At 44.8% G+C, this 24,332-nt stretch overlaps 3 protein-coding genes across 6 annotated transcripts in view; all 3 read right to left on the bottom strand.

The window, feature by feature from the left end:
* Positions 1–660: 660 nt before the first annotated feature.
* Positions 661–5,586, bottom strand: LOC118508357 (ubiquitin-associated domain-containing protein 1). The gene is made up of 8 exons (XM_036048061.1): positions 4,828–5,586; positions 4,109–4,401; positions 3,884–4,044; positions 3,603–3,808; positions 3,227–3,533; positions 2,992–3,156; positions 1,771–1,909; positions 661–1,707 (listed from the first exon to the last, which is right to left on the bottom strand). The coding sequence occupies exons 1-8, from the start codon at positions 5,139–5,141 to the stop codon at positions 1,538–1,540; spliced, it is 1,755 nt and encodes a 584-aa protein (XP_035903954.1). The 5' UTR covers positions 5,142–5,586; the 3' UTR covers positions 661–1,537.
* A 384-nt stretch (positions 5,587–5,970) lies between these two features.
* Positions 5,971–7,694, bottom strand: LOC118508369 (40S ribosomal protein S8). Its single transcript, XM_036048095.1, has 4 exons — positions 7,557–7,694; positions 7,133–7,239; positions 6,652–7,051; positions 5,971–6,347 (listed from the first exon to the last, which is right to left on the bottom strand). Exons 1-4 carry the CDS (start codon positions 7,558–7,560, stop codon positions 6,238–6,240), a joined length of 621 nt encoding a protein of 206 aa, XP_035903988.1. The 5' UTR covers positions 7,561–7,694; the 3' UTR covers positions 5,971–6,237.
* A 1,503-nt stretch (positions 7,695–9,197) lies between these two features.
* The window catches only part of LOC118508352 (tyrosine-protein phosphatase corkscrew), a 42,104-nt gene continuing 26,969 nt past the window's right edge, over positions 9,198–24,332 (bottom strand). For 2 of the 4 annotated variants that reach the window (XM_036048053.1, XM_036048050.1), the window contains 8 exons: positions 22,350–22,677; positions 16,920–17,224; positions 16,372–16,851; positions 16,212–16,302; positions 15,951–16,140; positions 14,468–14,587; positions 14,047–14,111; positions 9,198–12,638 (listed from right to left, as the gene is read on the bottom strand). In XM_036048053.1, coding sequence (XP_035903946.1) covers positions 12,589–12,638; positions 14,047–14,111; positions 14,468–14,587; positions 15,951–16,140; positions 16,212–16,302; positions 16,372–16,851; positions 16,920–17,224; positions 22,350–22,677 — 1,629 coding nt within the window. In that variant the 3' untranslated portion in view covers positions 9,198–12,588. Of the gene's footprint in view, positions 12,639–14,046; positions 14,112–14,467; positions 14,588–15,180; positions 16,141–16,211; positions 16,303–16,371; positions 16,852–16,919; positions 17,225–22,349; positions 22,678–24,332 lie in introns of those variants that run through there. The other 2 variants (XM_036048052.1, XM_036048054.1) reach the window with 2 other exon arrangements.

Here is a 24,332-nt window from a genome sequence, read left to right as displayed (position 1 = left end):
GATCCAGAAGACTTCTACAATGCACGAAATGCGCCATATATCGCACACTGATACGGCCGGTAGTCCTTTACGGGCACGAGTCCTGGACTATACTGGCGTAGGACACCAATGCACTCCTCATCTTCGAGCGACAAGTGCTACGAACTATCTTCGGCGGTGTGTGCGAGCAAGCAGGGCGTTTGGAGAAGAAGAATGAACCATGAGCTAGCTGAGCTGTCTGGCGATGGAGGATACCAGACTTATGCCCTACCAGGAAGATGTTCTTCACGAGGAGTAGAGGACGCATAGTGAGCTCGTTAACTGGATCAGATGGAGTCCGACCTGAGGGAGATCGGATGCAGCCTGATACAGCATGAACGCCAGGCCAAACATGGCTCAGATTCTTGATGGGTAGCACAGCGTCCTGGAGAGTTGGCTATAGGCATTCGCAGAAGCCTAAGGTAAGCTTTGCACTGTCATCTTCTCCTGGATGGGTCGATCTTTTAATATCATCACGAAACTCTTGTTGGTGTAAATGCTGTACCTGTGTGCGTTGTGTGAAGTGAGTGAGTGACGCCTCCTGGAGGCATCCTTGTGCCGTACTTGAACGTCCATTCTTGATCAGTTCGGATACGCGTGGGACGTGGTCGTCGGTGAGACAAAAACACAACACCAACACGCGTTTGATTGACATTCGTTGCACTATTTCCTAAGTGTCATATAATGTTATCCTCTTTGCTGCGTTGCGTTCGCTTCACACTAGTGTGCTTTCTGGTTTCGCATCTTCCATCTTGTACTCTTGCTATTTATAATAACGCCCATTAGTTTCGTTTCGTGGCTGTCGTGGCTTACACACACACACACGCCCAAACATCATACCATTTTTAAATCACAAATCTTCGTTGACGTCTTCAAAATATCGCCCTTGTTCAGTAGAATGTATATAATATATGGTGCATCTTTGGCGTTCGTTTTTGTTCACCGTTTTTCTTCGAGTTTCCTTCTTAATTCTACTACTCCTCTTATGCGAACGTTAGTAATGTGCATGAGTAAGTGTTTGCTGCTAGCGTAAAGCCACGTGCCGTCTAATCTACAACCAACCGTTCTACTAACTTGACTTGAGAAAAGCGTTACTAGCAATTGGTATCGTATCTTGTGTTGCTTATGTAGGTTCTTTAAGTTTCTATCGTTCATCATCACCACCACCAGCGCGAATGATGAAACATGAGGCCAACAACGGTAAACTACTTGCTGTGAAATGCGACGTATCGACAAACTTACAACTAATCGTTGTTTCACGGGGGAGGGCGGTGATGAAGCACAAGCCGTCATTCAAGGGTGTAGCAAATTGGTTACATCTTTTTTTTGTTTTGGTTTTCCTTTTCGAACCCCCCGATTGCCTGCAATGGGGAGTGGGAGGCTAGCAGACAATACTTAACACGTGTGGTACAGGGATATTTGTACGAAAGACTAGCGGCATATTGAACGTTTTCTTTTTGTTGCTGTCTCCCCTATCGGAAGCGATCGCAGTTTTCTTTACATACTTTACAGTGGCGTACTACGGATGGCTGCTAGTGCTGCCGCCCTGCGCGTTGTTAAACTGATTAATAGCGACAATGTGTTTCTCCTCGTGGTACGTACGCAGAATGTGTCCCAACACGGCTGACGTGTCGTTGTCGCTAAGCCACATGGTCATCGTGGAAGAGTTGTCCAACATTGAGATCAGTGCTATGGATAGAGAGAGAGAGTGCGTTCAAATGCTGCGACGCGTCCAATTTCTCCACTGCTTACCGATAAACATTTTCGGGTTGCCTAGACTAATTTGTACTTGTGGTGAACCCATCAGGACACGCAGGATCGGTGATTCGGCCGGCAGGCCATCGTTTACGCCCTGTACACTTTTTGCCCGATTGCCTAGCAACCATTCACACTGGAAAGAAAATACGTGAATCAAACTTGCATCCATTTACGGAAGGTTTCAGATGATTTCCTACAGCTTAGTAGTGGAGGCTTAGCTTAATACTCTAGTTAAATAGCGCCTACAGGTATGCAACGCGCATTACACCATTGATGAACCACCAGGGATATGCTACGATCAAGAGAGTATCGAAGTTTGTTTTTAAATCAACTCTTCACCCATTGGGCTGATCACCAGTGGGGTGGTCTTGTTTTAGACACGATAATCCAGTATTATTTTTAAATTCTCTAAAACGTGCTAAAATTCTTTAAAAATATCTTAATTTTTCGGAGACACTTCATTACAACTAATCTTCTGTAAAAAATCACTTTTTAAAGCGGAGACTCTTCAGCATATGAGAGTTGAGCCATATCAGAGTTTGAAGACTGGATAAAGTGCTACAATGTGAGAAGTTCCCACAAGGAAAGATTTATCGAAAGATGAGATGGATGAGCATGTATCACGCGATATTACTCTATGAGCATGATATTACTGCGACTGGGCAGCGTCACATCCCATACTGTCGATTTAACTGAAGAACCGTATGGAACACTATTTCTCAAACTGGCTTATCATATTCCTTTCTTCTTCTCCTTCCTTGGCACTACAACCTCGAGAGGAGGCCTACCATTTTCTGGAGACTAAATTTTCCTCGTAGTAAAGTCGTCAGCCCTACGTACGCGGTCTGGAAGGGATTTCAACCCCGATCCAGCTGTGTGAAGACGGGCGCCGTTATCGGCTCGGCCACCGACCGACCCCATCATCATATTCCACTACTCCAGTGAGTGACATCAGAATGGTTCACCCAACAATTCATCAATGGTGCAATACGCGTTGCCTACATGTAGGCGCAATAAACGTAATTCCTTTCAGCTACTGCATTAACGCTTTGAAATAATGTGCCACTCTTATTAAACCATCTGAAAACGTGACCCCACATGCGATAACACTACGAAATCAACTGAAGCTGTAATATTGTATCATAGGCAGTCGTTAAAAGTATTTGCTATCCTTATAAAGTCATCTAAAACAAAAGCCTGCATTATCAGACTTACCGCTGCCGCCTGATTGTTGTGCGTCGCAATCAATGCTTCACGCACATTATCCTCCTTGAATCCCATCTCCGCTATGGAGGAAACCAATTCCGGATCAGGAACGACCGTTTTCTCCGAGTACAGGCGCACAATTTCTAGCAAGGCAGCAACGTTTTCGCGCTTTATCTACAACACAAGCAAGCAAGCATTAGCATAAAACGATCACCCGGAAGACAACGTCGTAGCAGAGGGGTACCGTAAATGGATCCGCCTGTTCTTCACCGTCGCACTCTTCCTCCTCGATCGAGTTCCCAGCAGACGACGACGGTGTGGACGTCGATCTACTTTCCCACTCGACGGTTGACCTTTTCCGTCCACGTCCGGTGATGGGCGAAAGGCCACCGTCCATCGGTGATTCGTAGCCGGTAAGGTTTGTGGTTGCATCTTGAATTTGATTCGTCGTTGCGGAAGAGGACGCACACGTAGCGTTCTTATCACAGTTAAAAAACATCGACGTACTATCGTTCTGTATTAACCAGTCCAGTGCCGCCGGAAACACGTTCCTGCAATGGATAGCAATGGTACATTAAAGTCCTTCTTTTCTTGCGTCCGAATGGTTTACTACGGCGTACTTTGTAATTTGTAAGGCTTGATTAATTTTGTCCAAGGAGAATCCCATCTCGAGCAGCGTCTCGACGGAGCTAATTTGATGACGCTTGCGGTTGATGAGTCGCTGCTGAAACAGAGCGATTAGTTTGCCGGCGCATGGTCCCGTCCCGTGCACGTAAGCGGACGCTTTGGAAAGTGATATCATGATGCGGCGCAAATCTTGTTGTAGCTGCGAAGGCAAAAAAGGGACCATAGTAAGCGCGAACGATGAAATGTTCGGTGCGTCTCTATGGCAACCACTTACGTCGGATTGCAGCATGCCTAGGTTAAAGTTAACAGACGCCTGATTTATGCGGGAAAGTGGTATATGGCGCGTGGCGGCCAATATTTCGGCTGGGGAAGGTCCTTTAAGGCTTTCCTCGGCCGGTGTTGCATCGATGCGCTTGGCCACGAGTAGAAATTCCTCTGCAAGCAATAAAAATGATTAAATTATTTTTTTTCTCCTAAAACACCGCCAGCACAAGCTTACCTTCGTCGTTCACATCACTCAGGACATCGTCATCGCGGAAGATCCGTCTGTTGTGCGACCGTATCATTCGGTACCGGTCGGCCAGCTCGTCCAAATCCGACGAAAAGTGTGGCATCGTGAAGGCATTGCTGGCAAACTTTTCCAGGGCGTACATTTTCAGCTGCCGGCCCGTTAGCGTACGAAGCACCTCCACATCGACCATACCTCCCCGTGGGCTTATAATTCGCAGCAGAACGGTCTGTGTCGGGCAGTACGTCGACGGGCCATCATCTTGGGTTTCTCTTTTGGATGATCTAAAACCAAGAGGACACAAAAACGGGGAGAAAAATGTAAATGATTGGTAGAAGCAGAGGCAGCTCGATGCCCGCTATCGCTATCTCGGATTTCAATCGATTGAAAACTGGGACGGGTTTGTGGCTTGTGTGAGCACCACATGAATATCCCAATTTATCGTCCTATCCCCTTTAGCACATAAAAAAACACATTCGGAAGCGCGATGAATATTTAAACAGCTTCACTGACCTATCGTCTATATACTCGGATACACGGCAACGCTATGCGCCTTTGCTGTGGTCTCGCTGTGTAAAGGACCGAACGTCGACAAACAAGACACTTACCTGCTGCTTTTATTCGTTTTACGAGATCCACCAAACCACCGGCGGAATATCTTATCCATTTTGCACACCTATTCCTTACGACCCGCTTCTGCCTACACTTACCTCGAGCGCCATGATCCGCTGGTCGACGGTAACGGTTGCTGCGATTGGTGGTGGTGATGCCCTTTCGCTGTCCGTTGCCCGTGGCGATGCTTGTGCTGCCGGGATGCTGAGGAGGCGGAGGAGGACTGATGTACGGGCGATACGTTCGTTCCGGGTGTCGATGTGCCCGACGACGGTTCCGGACCTGTGCTTGATGACGGCGAACTGCAGTTAGACGTTGCTCCGTCGGCGAGACCGCGTGGATGTTTGTTGCTGCGTGACTGTTGCCAACGGGCACGTCGTTCGGCAAACTTTTCACGCATCCATGGTATCATTTTCCCAATCGACGGCCAAACTTATCCGGCCGACAATCAATAATAGCAATCCACAGGAAGAAGCACTACTGTTGGTGCTGTTGGTGCTGCTGCTGGTGCTTGTACTGCGAAGAGATTTAGGTCAGGCGCCATCCTGCCGCAATTACTTAATTAGCCTGCACGATGATTTAACCTTCACCGTCGTCGTCTGCACATGTCCTGGAAGCTGACCCGGCTGGTTGGTATGTTGGCTGAGTGAGGTAGGTTCGGTGTTATCTAGAAGGATTTTTTTAACCTAACCGACGCCTGCTGGCTTTAACGGAGCTCGTTGGTGCGCGATTTCTATTGATCTAATGTGTGTTTGCTCCTTTTTCTCCCCCTTTTCGCCGTTGACAACTTCCAGGCATGCAGGCAGACAATTTTGGTTTATGTTTTGGTTCTTGCGCGATAGCAGCAAAGGATGCGAGCGCAAACTGTCAGGACAATGGTAGGGAGTCGCGGTCATGAAACATGACATTTACAAAGAAAGGGTTTTTATTTTGAAAATAAATCATATTTAGAGCAAAATATTATTAGAATAATAATTTGGATAAAGCGAATGAATATAATTTAAAACTAAATTCTGAAAGATGGTCCTATTATCACATGTTAAGTACCTCCCAGATACAAACAAGCGGTAGCAATACACGATTAAAAATACTGCTATAGCGAACCAAACCTTATCATGTTATCATCTTTTAGTAACATAATTACAGAAACGAAATTGAGAATTGTCGCTAGACTAAGATGAGCAACAACATCACACAATTTTCTCAAAATTGCACCTAAACAAGCAGGGACAACTTCTCTGGTTGTGGTTTTATGTTGTTTTATTCCTCCTTTCGGCGCACATTTCACGTTGTCTCCTTACTGTTGCTGATCTTCTGTAGCAGTTGGTGTTTGCTGATCCATAGGCAAACTACGACGAGGAACGGATCGTAGCAGCACCACCGCCGGTTGATTTTCCTTTCCTCAAACCGGGAAACCAGCTCATTACAGCAAACACCAACAATTACTCCCATCCTTCCAATACAACACTGACACACACCACCACCACGGGGAGCTATCGTCCCGCAGTTTACTTGGACTTCTTGTTCTTGATCTTCTTAAGGTAGAATTCAAGTTCCTTGCCTTCCAGAATGTATCCATCGGCGCGGCCAACTTGTCCAGGGCGGGAAGCGATACACGCTGTGAAGTGAGAGAGAGAAGGCAAACAAATAAATACATCGGCGTGCGACGGTTACATTCAGATCAGGGGGTGCAATTCAAGGCAAGTATACTGTAGAAGATCATGATCAGTGTAACTATGACGATGGTGGATCATTTCCCACTGGTACCAGGACAGGCAGCTCAAAACGAACATACCAACTGGAAAAATCTACATCGAGATGCAGACGTGAGTCACATCTTCGATATCATCATGCAAGAGCTGCCACCAGCACACCTCACACTTCAATTGCACCGGAATCAGGAAACAGCTGGCTACACATACCGAGCAGACGACCAGAGTTGAACTGTTCCTCCACTGCGGGATCGATCTTGGCGGTCTTCTGGCGCTTGATGTACTTTCGCAGGTTGCTCTTGCTGCGCTTCTTGGCCAACACATCCTCTTCGCCGGCCTTCACCTCACGCTTCTTGCCCAGCGGCAGCAGGTAATGGCTTTCGTACCACTGGCGGAACGGTGCGGCATCGATGACGATGATGGCGTTCTTTACCAGCGTCTTGGTACGGATCAGCTCGTTGTTGGACGCGTTGTACACGACATCGATGATACGAGCCTTGCGGGCCATACCCTCCGAGCCCCAGGCAAAGTTGCCCGAGTCCAGACGGAGCGCGCGGAACTTCCTGTTGCCACCGCGGGTACGCACGAAGTGAACACGGGTTGCGCCAATCTAAAAAAAAACCATCAACGAGCATTGCGTTAGTAACGGTGCATTGACGAACTGTCGAAGCGAATCCTGGATCGCTCTTACCTTGGTGTTGGCGGCCGGGCGTCCTAACTCATACTTCCTCTTCTTGCGGATGGCGGCCTTCTTGCCACCGGTGGATCGCCTCTTATGATAGCTATCGCGGCTAATACCTGCAAACGACAGCGAAACACACAAGAAAAACTTTAGCAACTCACATTCCCACCCGGCCACAGCACGATACACACGGATGCACCGGGTGATGCGGCGACCATCGCCACAGTCTACCCATAACACAAATACATCGGAAAACGTGGACTGTTCAGACGGAGAAAAACACGGCACAAACCATCGCGTTTGCTCACTTTTCACTCACTTCAGGTGGCGTGCAGTGCTCCCAGCCCGTACACGGCCAGTCGCACACTTTTCCGATGCATTTTCGTCTATTTCTAAGCACTAATTCCGTGGACAACGACAGGCGGCGACTTACCCATCTTGATGTGTTGATCGGGAAAGAAAGAGCCAAACCGGAAGAGCTATAGTGGCAAGCTTGGCATTTGACGTTTCGCATAACATCGCAACATGGCTGCCAACGTGACGTCTGCTCGTCTGCTGTCAGTTGGCAGCGGCGGTGTGCGACTGGTATAATGCAAACATTTAAATTTGATGCGACCGTTAGTAATCCATTTATGTAAATTTATTTATTTTTATCTAATTATTTATTTCATTTCATTAATATAAGTGTAATGGTATAACACGACAGCTCAAAAAATTCTACCATCACTGTGAAATGAATAAATATTTAGCACGCATTTAAGAATTCTCAAACTAAACTCAATTAGCCTTCTACAGATATAGACACTATTTGTTTCAGAGCTGAAAATATTTAATATTTCGATGGGTGCGTTGTTTGAAACTAAAACTTTTAGATATTCATAGTTGGATAGTCAGCCCTAATTACGATAAATGTACGGGAGACGCACTCGTCGAAGCCGCTATCGCCTCACCTTCAGGACCGAACTAAAATTATTTCATCTTTAATCTATGCCGTATCCTCTGTGACCATTAAAGCCTTTACTCTGAAGTCTCTTTTAGATGCCAGTAAGTTTATCTTTACAAGAATCGGCGGAGCTCCAATAAAACCGAATATTAGCTTACATAAATAATAAGCACCATTATGATATATTGAAGAGGTCGTAAATCGTAATCGTAAATTTATTCAAATTATAATCCTAAAAACTACAGTAAACTCAAGAAGACAGAGAATCTAAGAAATCATTAGGGAGTAATAGCGGATGGAAGCCTAGAACGGAAGGAAGACATAGAGATTTCTAAGTTGAAATTGGCCAGAAAAGGCATTGAAATGCCAAACTCGGAAGCCAGTACTTTGAGGCGCACAGGAATCCTTAACGGTGGACGATGATGAAAGGATCGTTTAGGAGTATATATAGTATATAGTATATAGTCTGGGATCGTCTCGATTTCACATATTCAAGTCTTCGGCGGACAAAACCACAATACAGTGTTCTAAAAGACTGTAGCTCAGAGTACTCCATAGGAAGAGTAATTTCATATTTCAAAATTGGAACATACACCAGGTGGAGCAAAAATTAACAAATAATTCAAGAGAGGAACAGTCCATTTCCTGTTAAGAAACACGATTAGGACCTGACACGATAAGGAGGGCACACGGAGACTCGAGACCTTGGAAGACGATAAAGCAAAGCACGTGGAAGTTTCAGTTTAACTAACTTTGTCCTATCTTTAATATAAAACTGTGATAGGATCCAACAAAATTCACTAAAAGTTTTAAAGTGGATGAAAAAAAGCAAAATAAAAGAATTAAACGGCTGGAAAGTCTTTCTCAAACATGTACGGTCTCAAGCTTTTGATATCAAAAAATCATATTGATGTATTTAACGACATAAAATTATTGGAAGACATAAAAATCTAAGCCTAAAGAACCGTAGTGTGATTAAAACAATTATTATTGGTCAAATAAATCTAACTATGCTTTCAGTACAGTTTCGGATAAAAGATGTACGTAAAAAGGAAACCCCCCATGCGTCACCCCGATTCTCTTTATGTATACTCCATATACAATAACGTTTATTGTAGTTTTGTTTTTTTTTGTGTGTGTTTAACTGTTTGTTTGTGTGCCTATCGGTCTCACAGCTAGTACTTCTTCTCCGTTCCAATTAATTGGTGTCCTCGCGCGCTGAGTACGACCATAGTTTACCATCGCACGACGAATCATTTCGCTCCTTCAACCTGCTGATGCTGAGACTAAAGGGGCTTTTTTATTTATTTCCTCATATTTGTTTATTCATATTTGGATGTAGTAGTAGACTTTTACTTTTTTTTTAATGATTCGTTTGTTTTTGTTTGTTTAGTTTTCCTTTCACTCTCGTTACTCAATTTTTCGCCTTTCGCTCGCTTTTTCCTCGTGAGTTCGCAAGCGATTCAGGATTTTCCACATCCGTAACCGGAAGAGTGAGATGTGGAAAAAGAAAATTAAAATACCAACAAACAAACAAAAAACACACATTGTGAAAGCGAAACATAATGTTCGACTTCCACTTCCCGTAAGACGTTGTGTGCCGGTAAATGTCTCTGTGTTTGTCGTTTGTTTTAACGCTACATCACATACACAGCTTTAGGGTTTCTTTTTCGTCTTCTCTTCGTTACTGTTCCGCCTTACACGATTTTCGTTTTTATTTTTCGTTTTTCCATTCACGAAGATTACACTCTGATAACGTCTAACGTTCTATATAAAGTTTCAAATCCGATAAAAATGATTTAAGACTGATTTGTTGGTAAAACTGACTATTTAACAAGTAGTAGTATAACAAAAACTGGGTTAAGCATTAAGAATAAGGTAGAAAGTTGGCGGGAGGCGGACCGAATGGACCAAACACATTCAAAACAATGGACATACTCTGTAAGCAAAACGAATTAAAATAAATCACAAGGGCTATAATGTTTGATGCGAAGAAGACAAAAAAACCGGAGAATCTTCTTCTTGGTCTTCTTCTTTCTAGGCCTAACGACCTCTTAACGGCATGCCTTATTGGATGCCGCATAGTTGGTTAGTCAATCCTCACTATGGGGGGAACGGCTCAGAAAGGATTTGAGCCCCGGTCCTGCCGTGTGAAGACCGGCGCCTCTATCGCGTCTACCATCGGCATGCGTAAGCGCGGGAATATAGACGACTGTTTTTTGAAAAAGTAGATCGCACAACACATTTCTAAAGCAATATCTCGACAGCTTCCTGCCGGTCGGTAGTAGCTTAACGTCGGAAGCCTTTTCTTGGCGGGAACCTTCTACAGAGAGATAGCCAGTTGGTTTACACGGTAGAGGGTTATATAAGTGATGGGCAAACAGAGTCAGAATGAGTGAATGAGATAAATCCTAGCTGAACTAAGAGTAATTTCTACTCACGTACGGTTGAGTACGCTCTCCGAGCCGACTAACTACTCACTCACAACGTGTTAACTCACTAAGAACGATTTAACTCACTCACCACGTTTTAACTCACTCGTGAGTTTAACATCGCATTTCATCATCTTGCCAAGGTGTTTTAATTTATTGAATCGATATTTAACTCTTCTACTTTTTCTTCTTTCTTGAGCTAACGACTTCTTAAGAACATGCTTGCCATATCAGGTTTACTCGCCTTACTTTTGCCGTATAATTGAATAGTCAGTCCTCACTATGGGCGGGAACGGTCCAGATGAGATTTGAACCCCGGTCCTGCAGTATAAAGTCCGATAATTATCTCACAAGTGAGTAAAACATAGTGAGTGAGTTTAAACACAGTGAGTGAGTGGTTCGTCGGTACGGGGAGTTCAAACAACTCTTTAAGAGTGAGTATGAGATTTAACTCACTACACTAACTCGTTCACTCTGATTTAATTCACGGTACTGAGTGGTTATTCCCATCACTAGCATATATGTTGTTCGACAGTTAGAAAGCAAACAAAGGGTCTCACCACTACCCTTCCCTTACTAGCACTCCCCTGGTTGTAGTAGCTCTAGTAATCGCAGTACTAGCAGCAGTATCAGTAGTCGTAGTAGTAGTATATAATGCTAACAACAATAAATTTACCGGCTCGCAAATACGATGTAGTGATAGTTTAAAAAAAAATCGGTGCTTTCGTTTCTGGATGCAACGAACGCACAATGTATCTATTCTTCTGTTTGCTTTCGCGTGCTGTTCGATCATGTCTTTTGTGAGTTCTTCTGGTCCTGATGTTCCTTTCGCTAGGCATCTCGCAATCTATCAACAAATCTGGCGGGGGTTAGCACCCCCCCCCCCACGGGATATCTTTCCTCCTCCTTTGGCTTAGAATTTTATATGTATTTAACCATTCCATAATTTCATCCTTCTGCTACCACACACACATACGGTGTAGAGGACTCTTCCTGTATTTCAGTTTCTATCATAATCTCGTTTTTTTGAATAGTGTTCACGCAACAAGTATGCTGTTCTCTCTCTCTCTCTCTCTCTCTCGCTCTTTGTAAGGTTTGTGTAGCTTTGTTTGTTTGTTAATTTATAAAAATAGAAGTCTATTTCGGTTGCAGTTACAGTGGCACCACACTGATTTGATTTGCATTATTTCCAATAGTCAAAGGTTGAAAGGTACTGGCTATCTGCATCTTCTTGTAGGGGTTGCTTTCTGAATAATTTGTTCTGTTCTATTCTAATGCCTTACCCTTTACAAATACACACACACATACATACATACATACATATATAGAGGTCTTACAACGCTATGCTACGACGGGGATCTGTTTTCATCAGTTATCTGTTGTATGTATGCCAGCGCCAACGTGCTGCTGCTGGGCAGGAACAGGTATATCTTTTTTTTAAACACATGTATGAACGTTTGCTTGATACAAATGTTGTAAATTACAAAGATCGAACCGAAAAGTAAAGGAATCCTACGCAGAAGAAGCACGACACATCAGCATCTTTCGTTGCCGCTTCCAAACGCCAGCACGACGATGCACTGTACGGGCACAGAAATGCAACGGTGTATAGTTCTTAAAACTGAAGCACTAAAACGTAACCTAATCCCAATGCTCTCTCCTCTCCTGTTATTGTGTGTTGTATTTTTCAGTTAGCTTCGTCGGGGGTGCCGCTGTTCGGAGTTGAATGTCTCGCACAGTCAGACGTAAAGCAGAGCAACAAACACATCACAATTGTACCATTTTAGCAGCAGCTTGCCCTACGCATCATCACATACAGCACTTTGTTTCCGCTGCTTCTACTCTACGAAACTATGCTCTGCGCCAAGCTGGAGTTCGCGCCAATTGTGCAACTGGGAACTGCACATCAATGCAATACGGACGCAGGGCCAGGAACAGCCCGAGGGAGGTTAGCGGGGGGCGGGGAAGGTATAGGTTTATGGAAAGCTTGTCCATAGTAAATGGGAGAAACGAGGGGTGGTTGGTTTTCACATGATTTTCACAGCATTTGTCCTTATTTATGCAAAGTGGGGTGTTTAAAAATCCATTTGTCATGATTTTCTCGGTGGTGTTGGCGGTGGTACACGAATGTTCTCATATACTGCAAGGAGAAAAGGGTTTGAAAATGTTATAGGAGAATATTAATATAATTCAACTGTATGCAAGATAGGCGTTTTGAGAATAAAACAAAAAAAAATTAAAAAATTGATAACAGTGGCATAAAGGTAGCTCTGTGTGTCCCTGAATTGCAGTTATTTGGATCTGGATCGACTTGTCCCATTCGTCGAAGAGATAGTCGGAAATTATCAGAGCGGGTTCCGAAACGGAAAATCAACCACTGACCAGATCTTCACGATGCGGCAAATCTTGGAGAAGATGGCGGAGCAGCAGCTCCACTCCTACCATCTCTTCATTGATTTTAAAGCCGCATATGACAGCATAGCCACGACGCAATGAGCTCTTTTGGAATCCCGGCCAAGCTTACCAGGCTTGTACGAATGACAATGGCCAACATCACACGCCAGGTGAAGGTGGATGAAAAACCAAGGGCTTGCGCCAGGGAGATGGGCTTGCCTGTCTCCTTTTCAACCTGGTGCGAGAGAGTCATCCGCGACTCGGAGGTGGAAACTTCGGGGATCATCTGCTATAAGTCAATCCAGATCCTGGCATACGCTGATGACATAGACATCATTGGTTTGAGGCTCTCCTCACATACACCTCTGAGACATGGACTCTGTCCAAAACTGACGAAGCCCTCTTAGCCGCGTTCGAGAGGAAGATGCTCAAAAGAATTTTTGGCCCAGTATGGGTGGAAGGACAATGGAGGATCCGCTAGAATGACGAGCTCTACGAGCTGCACAATTATCTTACCATCGTGCAGCGAATTAGACTCGCCAGGCTCCGGTCACGTCATGAGAAAGACACCGGACGAACCAGCCCGTAAAGTCCTTTTAGGCCGTCCACAAGGACAGAGGAGGCGTGGTAGGCCCAAATTGAGATGGAGTGATGGCGTTGATGCGTCCGCCAGAACGGCCGGGATAACGGATTGGCAGACGACGGCACTAAACCGTGAGCGGTACTGAGGATTGTTGCAGCAGGCCAAGACCGCAAAGCGGTTGTAGCGCCTGATAAATAAGCAAGTAAGTAAGGATCTGGATTTGTGGCATGATCACATATTTTTATTCCTCTTTGTCCGACAATTCGCCGTTTAAATTTTTTTCAAATATATGTATTTACACTGATAAGTGATCTAAGGGACAATGGAAGTCAATTGACGCAAAGTCTCTAGAAAAACAAAATAAAACAAAAAATATAATGGAAAATATAGCAAACTTATTCCCATTATCTAGAGCGGCAATGCGATCGTCAAATTCGCCGTTGGCCGTTCCGGTTCGAACCTAGCAAAAAAAGGTTTGCCGTTCCGCTAACCCGCACTATTAAAACTTTTATTTTTATTCTCAAAAACATGTGTTCATGGAGTGACTTACGCAGCGAATTCTGTTACATACCTGATAATGAGTTGTTTAAATCGTTCACAGTTCTTGGTAATGGTAGCTGTGAGTCAGACGTAGATCTACAAGGAAGAAACGAACAAAACATTAGTAAAGAGTAAACAGCAAATTTAAACGGGAAGAACAAATGGAAAGCAAAAATATAGCAAATAATGCTCCAACATATTCGTTAACTGCTCATCTTAACATACTTAAAGTAGGATACTGAATATTTATAAATACAAAATCGTACTAAATACCTAACTTATAATTCTAAAATAAAACATACAATTATAATTCTAAAAATACGTGCCACATGCATTAAAAAATAGGCGCATCCTTAGTACAGAAATAATTTAAATATATTTAAAAAACCATAACTCTTCCCACGAACAGCGCAGTACACGGAACAACGGACTGGTAAAGAACGGTAAGATACCTAATAGTGTGGTTGTGCTGCATACGATTGTTCTGCAAGTCTTGTCTTGTGTTTAAGCTTAGTGTTGACAGCGATGGGGGTAGCTGGGTTCGCTGCAGATCATTCGAGTCGCATGCATATCTGCTTGCGTATACGCGCGAACGCACACACACACACACACACACACACACACAACGGAAGGAAGATCGTAACGTGAAAGTGAAAGGCAGTAGGAATAGAATAGTTAAAAATACTGATCATATATAATTTCAACCGATTTCGATGGAAAGCAAAACCCAACAGTCAACGAATCTAATCTAGCGGAGTCGGAAAGTGAGAGGGGACCGGCAAACAAAAGCAAGTACGCGACCGTCAAAGATCCAACAGACCCATCAAAAACCGGGAAGGGATGGAACAACAAACAGCAAAATAAGCTAACGAAGCTAATTTAAATCTTACACTCTTATCTTACGCGCTCTTTCGGTCTGAGCGGCTTTCTTTCGTGGCATATATGGCGCACCTTTCTTCATCTGTATCGCTTGTTGCAGGAAAGCCTCATTACATGCTCAACTCATATTCAATCAATAAAAAAAATCCCTTTTCTTTCCGATACTACCCGGCCAAAACTGAACGATAGCAAACTGTTACACACCAGCATGAGCAAGTGCTAAATGAAATCATAATCTATGAGACATTATTAGATTAGGTCCTAAGGAAGAACTCTAAGAGCAACATCACAACACCACAGATGTCATTTATTGGCCACAATCAGCATTCATTCTCGCTCGTGAACGTTTTATTCCAATTTCGGGCTTAAATTCATTAACTGGGCGGGTTTTTTTGTTGTTGTTCAAAGCTCGCTCGTACCCTTGAAACAGCTTACATCTGACTAACTCTTTTGCTGGCTGAAGTGTAATTTGCAATGCGAACCCAACAGTGAACAGGAAAAAGCCGTTAAATTATTATAGCAATAGAGGTAATATCACAACGATGTACAAGCCCACACGCGCACACGCAAAACACACGCTGGAGGTGCTTTGCGCAGCGAGAAACATTGTACGATATTTACAACTAATCCGACGTACGGTTCGGTTCGGGGTGTATAGTTATTATTTGCCTGTTCCCTGTTCCTCATACATCTCTCGCTCTCTCTTTACGCCCATTCCGTCACACTATCATACACGGCACTACGCTACAAATCTTATCAGAATATACTACAAATTCAGCACCGGAATTCAGAGGCGAACTATTGGACGATCATTACGTTGAACAGCAGACAGGCCGTCGTAATGGCCCGTTTTTTTTGTTGTTTTGTTTTCGGGCAAAGGAAGCAAAACTCGTAATCGACAGTCCGACCGACTGCGATACGCTACAGGTCTACAGACACACAGAGACAAGAGACAGAGCACGTGTATACGGGGAGAAGGTGGAAGTGTTGGCGTAACCGTAAGTTAGTTTAGTAAAAGGCGCTTAAGTTACTTAGACATAGATTTCATCGACGTACTTAATGTTGGTGTACTCGCGGCCCACCTGCAGGCTCTGCTTTTCGGCCTGCTTCCGCTGCAGCAGCGTCTGGATGTAGTGCTGGACGGCAAAGTAGACGAACTTGTACTGTGCTTCCGTCTGCACCATGCCGGACCGCTGCGAGCGCACCATCTGAATCGTTCGCTGGATGTCAATTTCACACTCGTGTCCTAAAAAGGCATTGGGAAGTGTGTGTGTGAGCATTCATTTGAATTTTTAATAGCATCAGCGATCACCTTACCTTGACGCAGAATTTGATCCAAAATCATATCGATCACGATGAACGTTCCGGTGCGTCCGATACCGGCCGAACAGTGGACACAGATAGGACCCTACGAAATAAAATTCCACCCATTAGTCTCGGAGCAAATTCTTCCACCTAGGCAAGGGCAGACGCTTACGGGAGTCACTCCTTCCAGCTGCAGCTGAGCCTGGCGCGTGTTCACATCCTGCAGGAAGTTCAGCACGCAGCCCGGATCGGCCGGTACACCGTGGTCCGGCCACACCTGGAAGTGGTACTGGTAGATTTTGCGATCCTCCTGTCCACGCCACGATAGCAGGAACTCGCGAAGCGTGTAGTCGGCGGTGCTCGTCTCGCTCAGGCACCGCACCCGTGCATGGCCCCACTCTTTGCTCTGCTGCGGATCGGGCCAATACTTTTCGCACTTCTTCTTGCCCCGCTCCATCTCTTTGGTTGTCATGACGATGACGCGCGTGTTCTCCTGCCAGATCATGTTCCAGAAGTCCTGTATCGTGTTGCTCAGGCAGCCCTGCGTCGCGATGTACGTCTTGAACAGGTCCTTCTCGTCCCGCTTGTGGGGTGATGATTGTTGCTGCAACTGCATCCGGGACGTGATCGATTCGTTGCGTTTGTGTTTCATCTACGAAGAGAGAATTCATTTGTGAAGGCCATTCCAGCTAGCACCCTAACCACTCTAACTAACTGTACCTCACTGTTGGCCTTCTGGGAGCACTGGGAGCAGGGTTTGTTGAGCAGCTGGCAGCTGGAACAGTTTTTCGTCGGCTGGCCGGCACCGTAGCCCGGCGAGATGTTGCTACTGCCATTGGTGCCATTATTGTTGGTGGCGTTTGGTTGTGTTCCGCAACCATTCTGCGGCTGGGCTAGATTTTCCGACGACGAGCTCATATCGTACTGTTCCGCCTCGGTCGGTTGACGGATGTAGTTGGCATTAATGTAGTCGGCACCCGGTACCGAGCTGTCCACATCTTTCAGCTTCACGCGCGTATGATCAACTGTGGAAGAGACACACACACACACACACATAAGACAGGATTATTTATCTACTGCATGATTGAGGACGAAGAAAGATTTCCGTTCGCTAATTAAAAATTACTGTCGATGGAAGTAGGAAAGAAACGAACTCTTCCCCCCCTCCATGCACTTAATGGAACTTGGAGAACCACCTACGCTACGCTCCTCGCCAAAAGCGGGGTGAGTAATACGACGTCGTGCAAGAATTTCAATGCAAGAAAAAAAAAGTTAGCCATGCATCATTAATCGACGACGACGACCGCGATTGCCGAGACGACGATTGCGTCCCGTGTACACGCCGGAAATTGTCAGCGTAGCTGCAAGATATATGCGCAGTGTCGCTAGAGAAACAGGTTTACCTATCAGCTCAAGGGAGCAACTGATTCCAGCCCCGTGAGAGTAGTGTGCGCGCACGGGACGTATGTTTCTGGTGGTAATCGTTCAGCGAAACACGGCCCGCGGAAGGTAGCGCCATTCAGTCGTAAAAGCCAGACCGAAAGACCACTCTTTGTCGTGTTTGATGTGATGTTTGATTAACGCGCGTATATGCATGTACGTCCTACCGATCTACTCAGCTGTCCGTCCGACGTCTTTTGTATCGGGTCTTTTTTCTGTCTTCAGCGATACTGAAGTTGATTTGGAGTAGATAAAGCACAAAAAGTCCAGGGATTGGAGTAGAACATTTGAGACTTATCCTTGAGACATAGAGTTAGAAAACAGTGGGGTTCATCCTGATAAACGGTTATAGCTGCAGCGAGTTCTACAACATCTTCTTACTTCTGCAGCTAAACTTAAGCATCTGAAGGAGTTAAGATTCCAGCAGCTTTAAATGCAGCAAAAACTGATCAGGAAATCTGAGGCTTTAGCGCTTGATGACTCAATCGTTAAGAGACTTGAGTTCAGATTTCAAGATGGACACTGTTATGCAAAACTTGTCCTCCATTTTAGACGGTTGATTGGTTATTCTGTAGAGGCTTTGATTCATGAGATTTAATTAGTATCTTTTCCATTTTGGAAAAGAAGCCATTCATGTGATAATTACTCAGACTGAACGTCTGACGGCACTAGGAAAACTTTGTGTATTAAATAGTCGATAGAAGAGATAGACTGTTAACAACTGATTGTAAGGTCCCAAGAAGATCCTTAAAAAGTGTTTTTATTACTAAGGTCCTAGCGCAATGGAGCCTGATGGTCGATGCGACCGAGGCGCCGGTCTTCACACAGCAGGACCGGGGTTCAGATCCCATCTGGACCGTTCCCCCATAGTGAGGACTATGCCAGAAATGGAAGGCATGACCTAAGAGTTCGTGAGGCCAAGAAAGAAGAAGAAGTTCCAGCTCACTATCGCAATGCCACTCTGAACCAGATGGCGCAATCCAAGAATATTTCTTGGATATCGTTACCCGTCAAATGCAACAAAAACTCATGGGGAAATTTAAGACATTAGCGCCTGATGGCTTTATCGTTAAGAGACATAAATCCAGATTATTCGTCCATTTTTTAATGGTTGATCTTATGGAGTTTATAGAAACTTTGAGTCATAAGACATATTAAGTATTTTTTTTTAGATGAAATCGCCCATATGAGAATCACTCTCGCTCTGAGAATGAGTGGCCTAAGGTGCTTGGAAAAATATCTGTATGACAGTGAGAAGGAGTCAACAGGAGTTGATAGAAGAGACTAGCTGAGCCTGAAGAAGGATCAACTGATCGAGAAGTCCTGGAAAGAGTTTTAAAAGGCGTTTTTACGACTACGAGCCTAGCTAAGCCTCTAGCTCCAGGTTACTTTGAAACGGAAAAACTTATGGAAAACCTCCTTGGATGTAGGATTGAAATAAACTTGAATCCATTGTGCTATGTTCAGTAGTTAGTGTTCCATTGCAAGTCGAAGCATTCAAGATTGGAACAACAACCGGAAAACGAATATAAAACTTTACCTAACAAGTGTCCAGACATTAATCGTCTTTTCTTACGCATGCTCTGATATTGTAGCTATAAATAGCAGCAGTGTACGATAACATCTCGATTGAAATCAAAGTGTAATCGATCGTTGGATGAGCTACTAAACACGCTCGTGAGCAAAAAACACTTGGGAGATTGATGCGAACGCTGCCAATAGGGCGTTTATCGTTCGCCCAAGTCAAGCTGGACTTGTTTGAGTAATTTGGGGTTTCACTTGCATATCAATTACGCCAAACCAAATGCATAGAGAGCATGTTCAGATTTAAAGATATGCTCGACCAGCTCGAATTGTTTGGTTGAATTAATTATATTTTAGTCTACAAACGAACAACATTCAATTTCACAATCGTTTACCGCCGATTTTAACAGCAGTATTTGCATCCAACCAATCTACATACGTTCTTCAATTATTGTGTTCTTTTGTGATGCTAAACAACGGTGTGACGCTGAAGCTTTGATTGGCAACCTAATTATCGCACCAGGCAGCGAAGGCAGAGTGCTGTTTTTCCCGACCGCCGCGTCCAGTTGACCGACATTTACGTAACACGTTGTCACCCGCGTGGCCTCTATCATTTGCCTGTCATTTGCACAAAAGTGCGACACACGTCGGAAAAATGGGGAGATGGGCCTGCTTGGCGGCGGCCAGCACGAAAACAAATCCTCCTCGTCCACATACGCCGTCCGAGCGGTTCCGGCCTTCTGAACGGGGTTGTCCATCTCGCACCCATGAGTGGTCCCGCCAGCAACGAAAGGGCTTTCAACCAATTTACCTAATCATCATCATCGTCGTCGTCGTCGGCATGATGCACAATAATCGATCGGAAGCATGCCGGGGCTGTGTGCATCGGCGTCGCGTGTTTTATCTGTTGGATGTGCCAACCCATAACCTTGACCATACACGCGTGACCTTCCCTGAGGTTAATGCGACAATCGATTCGCACCAAACGGGAAGACAGACACCGGTCCGCCGGAAGTGGAGGACCGAATTGCGAATGTTTCATTGCACAAATAAAATTATGATGTCGATGGGGATGAGAGTCCTCTCCCGTGCCGACGACACACTATGGCATATTTCATAATTCACAGTCGGCAAACACGACTCGACGAGCGAGCGCTACCATAAACGGCAGATACGATTATCGATCGCTTCCTGATTGCGCACACCACCGCCATTATGTTGCGTTGTGTTGCACACCGTTGAAAAGTTTGTTCACACGACATGGCGGCGATCAAACGTAGCGCAAAAAGTGCATTCGCAGTTCCCGTTTAAATCCGCGGCGTGTTGATTCAATTGCGATCATTAGCATTCTCGCACGCCGCACCGTGGTGATTGTGGTGTTGTTCCGCGGATACACCCGTTTCCCGAGTGGTGCAAAAATGTGATGCCCATTTGCCCGTGTTTGTGGCGGGCGATAGATTGAAATATTGGCATTTTATCTGTATGTAAATAACACAGCAAAAAAACGCATACGCATTCTCGATCTGTTTTTCTTTTTTGTTCGCTGTAGTCGTGCGGCTCAGCCGTATATGGTCAGGCCAGCTTTGAGCCGCGACTAATGCTGGTAAAGGGAAGAAGAACTAAAGCGGGAGGGAAGGGGAAGGGGATGAGGGGAACACAGAGAGGTGGTATCTGGCGTCAACTTTTAAAAGATGCTTTTTTTATCTCGTCAGCCTCCAGGCACGCATCGCAACGTCACGAGGCGCAGAGACCGGAGACGGCCAAATGCAGGGTTTGCGAGATGAACTAGCACTGTTGGAGCCATTTTTTGGATTCTGGTCAAGATGGAGCAGAACATATTTTCCAATATCTTTCAAGCGCTTAACTGGACAGAAAAATTCCAAAACAATAGCGCGATCCAGCAAAGTCAGTATTGCAGTACGTTTGATCTCGGATAGAGCCAAGAAGTGGTGATGTCAGTTAGAAGAATATTTGTTCTTCTGTATGTTCTGAACAGCTTCTGTCAAACGATCGATCAATCGAAACAGCAGCTAAATCGAAACAGTTTAGCATATCCCGAAGAGATTGATATTAAACAGATTGGATGGGAAACATATGACCATTTTACCTTAAGGCCACGAACTACGGAAAATTTCAAACTGTTGAAATCCATATCAAACTGTTCAAAAATCTCAAAAAATTGTGATTTTAGTTCCAGTTCTTCATTGCCCCAGACAGTTTCACAAACACTCATGAGAATCTGAAATTTGGATTTTGAAAACTCCCAGGACGAGTTTTAATGAAAAAAAGTCCCTTAAAAACGTCTAAATATAGACAAAAACTGCCTGAAGACAAGATGGAACCCAATTTTGGAGCCATTTTTAGCCTTTTGGATAGTTGGCTGATTTGTTAGATTATAAATATTTTCATTTTTCTGGACTCTTTTCAAGATAAAATGGAGCTGGACTCTGCAGCACTTTCTCTAACACATTTCACATGAGAGAAACCCGGTCCAGGCATTTCTGAAAGGAAATAATAAAATCTTGCTATTGCTCAGCTTTTAATTTTTTTTTTTTGAAAATATTACACTTCATCTTAAAAGACTAAGGAAAAAATAATAGATAGTCATCTTCTACCAGAACCATTCACACGTTATCCTTTGGAGAGTACAAAAAAGGCTCCAACATTGCTAGCAATGAGGAAGCACAATCGAGTCCAGATTCTGCCTTAAATTGTTCCACTTCATCCTGACCATATTCCAGGTCAATCAGGAAATGTCCACTAAAGTAAGTTCAGAATATTGCTAGCCCATCACGGAAAACCCCTGTAATATCATTTTGCGGAGGATGGCGCACGAGGGTTGTTGCGTGGGTCTTGTTTGTGTTGGAGTGTGTTTACCACACATCTAGAACCGTGGCAAGAATCGATCTGGAAAAAACTTGTTTGAGTTTAATTACAGCTTCACCGGAACGCAACACCGTTGCCGTGACCGTGAATTCGTGTGCTGTTTACGATATTTACAGGCACACAGGAGAGTAAAATCTTCCTCCGTGTTTTTTTTTTTTGGACACACTCACGCCGTATGATAATAGCCCTTGAAAAATTGATCAATTTCGGTTCGGTAAATGGCGCAGCACATAGGGTAGAGCAATTGTCACCAGCGCATGCTAATGATTGTGCCGCCGTTGGCAGATGTTGCATACTTACATGGTAAAATGTTCTTATATCTATTCTTGGCCCGGTTCTCGTTCCGCTGGCCTTCGCGGCGCGAGAACGTGTGCCGACATTCCTGCTGCTGCAGAGATTCAAACTCCTCCCAGAACCCGCCCTTGCCGTACGATTGGCCACCGTTTTCGCGCTGCAGCTGCTCGACCCGATCGTTGATGCCGGCCGCGGTGATGCGCGTCGCGTTGAACGGTTGCCGCAGATGGACGACGGTACCGCACGTTTCCACCATCGGGTTGCGCTTGTAGTGTTCGATCAGGTCGCACAAGGTTGCAAACTTTTGCCCACCGCCGACGTCGTACATTTTTTCCTGCAAAAACAAGCAAACAAAGCAAAACATGAAGAACAGCAACACACAGGATGCTTATATGGAAGACGGCGACTGTAAGGGTGTCTAGGGCTCAATCGGAAGGGAGACTTGGACTGACTGTGCTGCGGTGTGCTGGAGTGAACTTCGTATGTGTCGCCGTCAAACTGAACTGGAAGCTACCTTCCAGTGCTAACCATTCACTCTCTATTTGTCATCCTTCAATTGGCGTCACCAATCGTCCAATCGTGTACAAAAACTATAAAACCCCTAGCAGACCTGTACCATATAAGCGGAAGAGTTTCGCTGTCTAATGCCATCACAGTGGCGCGAGGTTCCGGTCAGTCAAAAGGGGAAAGTACTTTAGTACCCTGTGGGCTGCCGGTGGGGTGTCTTCCACTACTGCAAGTGCAGTTGTTACACACACATACGGACACACTTGGACACTTGGATTTAATTATGACTAATTCGAAGGTTGTCGTTGACAGCGATCGTTAACTGTCTAGTTAGTTCTACCGTTTAACGCACTGCTCTAGAGTGTGGGGAAGTTGTTCAAACAATTGTCACGTTTGCTAACCGATCCTTCTCTCTCTCTCTCTCTCTCCCTAATACGGTGCTGTTCGAGGATTGTCTTTAGAACGTTAATGCTGTATGGATGGACTGCGGGAATTCTAAAGGAGCTAATAACCAGTCAAGCAACCATTAAATGACCTGCCCAAAAAACAGGGACGAAACCTTACAAATGAAGACCAAATCCTATTATCGTTTAGTTTATGCTGGACATGATTGCATTAGCCATTCGCGTATTAAGTTACACAAACTGTCGTCAAATATACGCAAAAAATGCCAAACAAAACCCATCTTACATGTTGTCCAAAAGCGCAGCTCTAAGTCGCCGGGCACAACGGTATGCCCGATTCAATATTCTACCAGACCTAATTGCTGGACACTAATGGACTAGAACCTTGATCTAGTTTTGGACACAGCAAGGTTGGCGGAATTATGCTTAGCATAATTCCGCCATTTGCCATTTGCATCAAATCAATGGTCTATTATCCTTCAAATGTGGTTCTCGGCCGACGGCTATTTAAATGACATTCGTGCGTGTTGTCCCTTTCGATTGCAGCTTTTATAGGAGAGTCTGGATCGATAATCCTTTTCCACGAGGCCATTGCATAATGAACTCTTCTGCTCTTTTCGATACTTTTATCGCATGTTGAGATGGTACTAATAGTTTGAAACGCAAAGTTCAAGCACTAGAAAAAGCGACCTTAAGCACACCAGTCATCCGGTGTTGTTGCCGGTTTAAATCACCACCGCAAACACGGCACGACGAAAAACCTTCGTACCTTGACGGTACCATGTTCGGCAGCTGGAAGAAGGGCTCTCTCTCTGTCTCTCTATACTCATCCGCCGTCTGGGCGCTGTTAACCCTTCGCTACCCATCCGTCGCCACAACCAACAACCGCACTTCTTCCACCTACAAACGCGCAACGGTTTATGCGTCACTTGTTCTCGGCGTACTGGCGTGTGTGCGCCAAGGTCATTCGGTCTGCCGTCGCGACATGTTGAGAAGGAGGAAGCGAGCATTAACATAACCGCTCCGTTCTGCACAGCAAACACATTCACACCTCTTGACATTATTTTTTTTTGTTGGT

The sequence above is a fragment of the Anopheles stephensi genome, chromosome 2 (assembly GCF_013141755.1).
Source record: "Anopheles stephensi strain Indian chromosome 2, UCI_ANSTEP_V1.0, whole genome shotgun sequence".
Lineage (NCBI taxonomy): Eukaryota > Metazoa > Arthropoda > Insecta > Diptera > Culicidae > Anopheles > Anopheles stephensi.
Note: the sequence above shows the minus strand (reverse complement) of the source record. Positions and strands in the feature narration are given on the sequence as shown.

Excerpts from the sequence above, each read along its gene's own strand:
- LOC118508357 (XM_036048061.1), bottom strand. The coding sequence starts at position 5,141 with ATGATACCATGGATGCGTGAAAAGTTTGCCGAACGACGTGCCCGTTGG. Across the intron at positions 4,045-4,108 it reads GAGTGATGTGAACGACGAAG|AGGAATTTCTACTCGTGGCC; the intron begins GTAAGCTTGTGC and ends TATTGCTTGCAG. Across the intron at positions 1,910-2,991 it reads ACAACAATCAGGCGGCAGCG|TGTGAATGGTTGCTAGGCAA; the intron begins GTAAGTCTGATA and ends TTTTCTTTCCAG.
- LOC118508369 (XM_036048095.1), bottom strand. Across the intron at positions 7,052-7,132 it reads GCCCGGCCGCCAACACCAAG|ATTGGCGCAACCCGTGTTCA; the intron begins GTAAGAGCGATC and ends GTTTTTTTTTAG. Across the intron at positions 6,348-6,651 it reads CAACTCTGGTCGTCTGCTCG|CGTGTATCGCTTCCCGCCCT; the intron begins GTATGTGTAGCC and ends CTCACTTCACAG.